The 4,979-nt window shown below is 51.5% G+C and overlaps 1 protein-coding gene across 4 annotated transcripts in view; it reads right to left on the bottom strand.

Moving 5' to 3' along the window:
• Positions 1–122: 122 nt before the first annotated feature.
• The window catches only part of PMS2 (PMS1 homolog 2, mismatch repair system component), a 22,067-nt gene continuing 17,210 nt past the window's right edge, over positions 123–4,979 (bottom strand). For 3 of the 4 annotated variants that reach the window (XM_044936217.2, XM_044936219.2, XM_044936220.2), the window contains 4 exons: positions 3,498–3,598; positions 3,119–3,288; positions 1,009–1,192; positions 123–508 (listed from right to left, as the gene is read on the bottom strand). In XM_044936217.2, coding sequence (XP_044792152.2) covers positions 1,049–1,192; positions 3,119–3,288; positions 3,498–3,598 — 415 coding nt within the window. In that variant the 3' untranslated portion in view covers positions 123–508; positions 1,009–1,048. The remainder of the gene's footprint in view (positions 509–1,008; positions 1,193–3,118; positions 3,289–3,497; positions 3,599–4,979) is intronic. The other variant, XM_044936218.2, reaches the window with a different exon arrangement.

Below are 4,979 nucleotides of genomic sequence, written 5' to 3'. Positions count from 1 at the left end.
TTCAAACAGGACGAGATTCTATGAAAAACTGACAACAAATTACGGATTCTCCCTCCAGCACAGTCAGTAACTAGAGCGTCTTGCAGGCCACACTCCAAGGAAATCAAATCACAGCATCAATGTTACAGAAAAATCAGAATCTTTTATTTCCCCTTGCCTACAACAGTCTTTGGGCTTCCCAGGTGGCTCAGCGGTAAAGAATCCACCTGCCAAGCAGGAGATGCAGAAGACTTGGGTTTGATCCCTGGGTCGGAAAGATCCCCTAGAGAAGGATATGGCAACCCACTCAAGTACTCCTGGACAGAGGAGCCTGGCAGGCCACAGTCCATGGGGTCGCAGAGAGTTGGACACGACTGAGCAACTGAGCACGCACAACAGTCTTTGCCATTCTGGCTGCAGCGGGGTACATTTAAAAAGAGAGATCCAGGAGCTCCCTGTCGGTTCAGTGGTTAGGATCCTGGGCTTTTACCACGGTGGTCCAGGTTTAATCCCCGAAAACCTTGTAACACTGCCAAAAACAAAACAAAAATTACAACAACAAACAAACAAACAGATAGAGAGACCCCGATCCACCTGCTCAACTTCTTCCAGCTGGACAGAGAATCCCCCTTGGGGTTTCTAGGATTCTTTTCTAAATTTAATATGCAGCAGGGTTCAGGATGACTAGCTCCAAAGAACCGTAACATTAGCTTTATGAAGTGAAACCATTAGGAATTTAATCATCGTTAAGGGCTGAAAGTTACAGATCAAAATACATCAGGCCACAGCAGAGGTCCCAGTGACTTCTAAAGTGCTCTATTTCTGTAAATATACTCTTGCCTCTATACACACACAGGCTCACATTTAAAAGCAAAACAAGAAAAGTATTGCAAGCAGTGCTCCATGTGGATCAAAAAAGTCCTCAAGATCATTTCTAAATGGATCTGATGCCTTTGGAAGTAGCAGTTGCATTTAGAAACAAACCCCCCAAACGGTTCGTTAAAGCCCGGCCTTGCAAAACAGAAAAACCTGCAGTACGATCAACAGCTCTATAAAACGGAAAGCGCCGTCAGCTCTGAGAAATGACATCCAGGTTGGCAATGTGTCTCATGGTGGGCCTTCCGTGGGGACAGTTCCAGGGATGGTCCATCTCCCCCATGTGTGTGATGAGTTTCTTCATCTCGCTTGTGTTAAGAGGGGTTCCAATCATCACCTGCGTGTGAGACATGATGGCTTCAATTAAAGCTTTACTGGTCTGGGTTAGAACAGCCACACTTCAGACTTCCCTAGCAGAGAATCCGCCTGCCAGGTGGGAGACCTGGGTTCAATCCCTGGGTGGGGAAGATCCCCTGGAGGAGGGCATGGCAACCCACTCCAGTATTCTTGCTGGAGAATCCCCCATGGGCAGAGGAGCCTGGTGGGCTACATACAGTCCATGGAATCAGAAACAGTTGGACACAACTGAGCGACTAAGCACAGCACAGCCATTCTTCAGATGCAGTGTTCTCTACAGAGAGGCTGGACAAGACTTTGTCTTGTGTTCCCTGCAAAGTCCTGTCTGGAAGAACCTTGGCCTCTAGGGCCCCAGCTGTCGGGCCCCTTTGTGAAATCCAGCCCCTCCATGGCTCCCTCATTGGTAGCACATCCTTGAGAGAGCTGTGGCCCACTCCCGTCCAGGACCAACCAGTCACACCAGTTCCACCAGCACCCACAACCCCGCCGCAATGGCCTCCCACCCTGGTGACCACAGCAGTCTAACAGATCTCCCTGCTCTCCCGACCCCTTCGTCCCTTCAACCCATCCTCCACTCAGGGCCAGAGATTCCTCTTAAAAGTCTGTCAGGCGCTTCCCCCGTGTCGTGGTAGATAGAAGTCCGTCTGCCAAAGCAGGGGCCATGGGTGCGATCCCTGGACCAGGAAGATCCCACATGCAACAGGGCCACTAAGTCCCTGCGCCATGACTGGGCCTGTGCTCTAGAGCCTGGGAGCCACAACTACTGAAGCCTGTGCGCCCAGAGCCAGTGAGCCGAAACTACGGAGCCAGCGTGCTGCAAGTGCTGAAGCCTGAGCATAGACAGCCTGTGCTCCCCGACAGGGCAAGCCACTGCAGTGAGGAGCCCCCGCTCTCCGCAACCAGAGAAAGCTCGCACACAGCAACGAAGACCCAGCTCAACCAAAAAACCAAAAACCCCGCAGCCACCCCCCAGCCTGTATGAAAGACCGAGTGCACCATGTGACTTGGCCCTCGCTGGCCTTTGCACCCACATCTGCAAGCAAGCAGCCCTTCCTCCCTGACTCCAGCCTCACAGACACCCTTGGTCTCTTGCACAAGCCCGTGAAGCAAGTACCTGCCTCAGGCCATTGGCACTGGCCGCGCCCTCTACCCGGCACACGTTTCCCACAGGCGTTTGCGTGTCTCAGGGCCCCTCTTCCTCAGGCTGCCGCTCAAACGTCCCTGCCTGCCCTCAGCGGAACAGCTCACCCATCTGTCCTCTGCAGCACCGTGGAGAGGCGACTTCAGTTGGGTGCTCAGGGAGGGCGGGAAGGCACCAGGCGGGCGAGGAAGGCATGTGGAGCAGGGCATACAGACAGAGGGCTTGCGGTGGGAAGCAGATAGAAGCTGGCATGCCTAGAGCCAAGGGCAGGACATGGGCCCCTGGGTGCAGAGGAGACAGCCCCCAGTCTATGCGCTGTGTGGGGACAGCACCGGGGCCCTGCCAGCATCGGGGGGCGGCAGCCAGCAAGCACACACTGCCAGCCCTGGGGGTCCCTGCAAAATGCATGCTGACCGCAGAGCCTCCGGACAACCTCCCACAGGGTCAAGAACTGGCAGCACCTACTCCTTCTCCACCAGGATCATTAATACCCCTCAGGTCCACAGACGAACAACGGGGACAAATGGCTGACTGCACGGGATCGCTGGAGGTGCTGGGAGGATGCTGCCTCGGGGATGCAGTAACTGTGGGTCAGGGCGGCCGTGCAGGGCTCAGGTTACGCTGGCGGAGGACAACGGGACCCTCTAGGCACACGTCCCAGGGTGACCATCGCCCACACTTCATGGGGCTGTCCGGGGCTGAACCGAGGACTCCTGAGCTGGAGCAGACCCTTGGGGGCCCTGTGGGCGAGCGTTCCTTACTTACAGACTTGCGACAGGCTCTGGAGGCGAACATCTGCCGGACGCGGGAAGGCCGGCACATGACCCCGGGGCTGTCGCTCAGCATGAAGAGCAGCTCGTCTATGTCCTGGGGTCCAAAGGTCCAGTTCTTACTGGTTGGCAAGGAAATCAACTTGGCTCTTTCAGTGACTGGCGCTGAAAGAAGACAATTCGGGGAAAAAGCCATAATTTGAAAAATGTGTTTCATTTGGGTGCTACTTGTCAGGAACATCTGAAAGACAAGGCGGACGCAAAGCACTCTGGGGGGAAGCCTGTCCATCTCTAAAAAAACACACTGTGCAGGGCCTCAGAGATCGTTCTCAGCTCTACAAGGACGCAATCCTACCTTCTAAGTAATAACTTACCGTGTTCATCAATAACAAAGTCAAAGCCATTCTTCCTGAATATTTCCAGATTTTCTATTAGAATTGCTTCATTGACAGCCGTTAGGCTGAGAGTCTGAGGTCTGAAAAACAGAGACCCAAACTAGATCTTGAAGGCTCTAAGACAGAAATGAAATTAAAACAACAATTTTGTAATTTATTCAAACATGAATAACATGCTTTCAGTTGTGAACCTCACCTGTCACAAAACTCCATTTCCTTTTTTAAAAAAATTATTTGTTTTTGGCCACGCCTCAAGGCATGTGGGATCTTAGTTCCCCAATAAAGGACTGAACCCCGTGCCCCTGCAGTGGAAGTGCAGAGTTCTAACCACAGGACTGCTGGGGAAGTCCTAAGCATTTCCTTTTAATTTCCATTTTTCTTTTTTTTTTAAAGATCTTCTTAGAAGTCAGAATTAACTCCAAAAGTAGTTTATGTTTCCTCAATCTGCCATCCCACCCAATGACTCTTTTTTTTTTTTAATGATAACAATATAACCTAAAAAAGCTATTTTTCCTCCTCACAATAAAGAGAGTTTGAAAACTTGGCTTTGGTCATTATAGACGTTTGAAAACAGAGGAAATGGCATCTGTTCCACTATGCTGCTCCTTCTCCTGCCTGCATCCTTCATCCAGCCATCTCTCCTTCCAGCGATCTACCCATCTCTCCACCTGGATTTACAGAAACCGCTAAAAGACAGGAGCTGTGAAGGTGAGCAAACACAGACCCGTCCTCTGCTCTCATGGAACAAACAGTCTAATGGGGAAAAAAGGCAAGTTATGCAAACAAACTATAATAACAAACTACACAGAGAATCAGGAAGACGAGACACTCAGAGACTTAGAAGCACAGAGCACGTGAGACTTGGCCTGGAGAGTGGGGGCGGAGGTGGTCACGGAGGGCTTCTCTGAGGAAATGACCTTTGGGCTGAGATCTGGGGGTGAGAAGCAGTTATCAGGTGATGGGGGTAACAAGTGCTCTAGGCAATAGTCTGTGCAAAGGCCCTAGGATGGACCATGGATGTTCCCAGAGCCACACACACAGATCTGCTTCCTTCCGCTTGATGGCCAGGGAGGAATTCATCAGGACTGTTGAGGGAACACAAAGGATGGCCAGGGTGGCTCAAGCGTGGAGAAGAGGAGAGGAGGGCTTAGGACAGCTGAGAGGTCGTCAGGGCCGAGCGAGGCAGGGCCTAGTAGGAAAGGAGGCAGCTGTGGTCTTTACCCTTTCATCCCGAAGTGTGGTCCACCGGGAACCCACTGTGGCCTGGGATTATCCAGGTCAACTTGAAATGCCACAAACGAGACTGTAATTATGCAAAATGGCTAAAAAATAAATGGCCTCTGCGAGAGGGATAGGAGTAACTCAGTATTCTAAAGTGGCTCATTCACTGTCTTTACTACTCCTACTAAAAGTAAAAGTAATTAAACCATTCTGCAGGAGACAGAGGAAACAAGAGTACTC

Source organism: Bubalus bubalis, chromosome 24 (assembly GCF_019923935.1).
Source record: "Bubalus bubalis isolate 160015118507 breed Murrah chromosome 24, NDDB_SH_1, whole genome shotgun sequence".
Taxonomy (NCBI): domain Eukaryota; kingdom Metazoa; phylum Chordata; class Mammalia; order Artiodactyla; family Bovidae; genus Bubalus; species Bubalus bubalis.
Note: the sequence above shows the minus strand (reverse complement) of the source record. Positions and strands in the feature narration are given on the sequence as shown.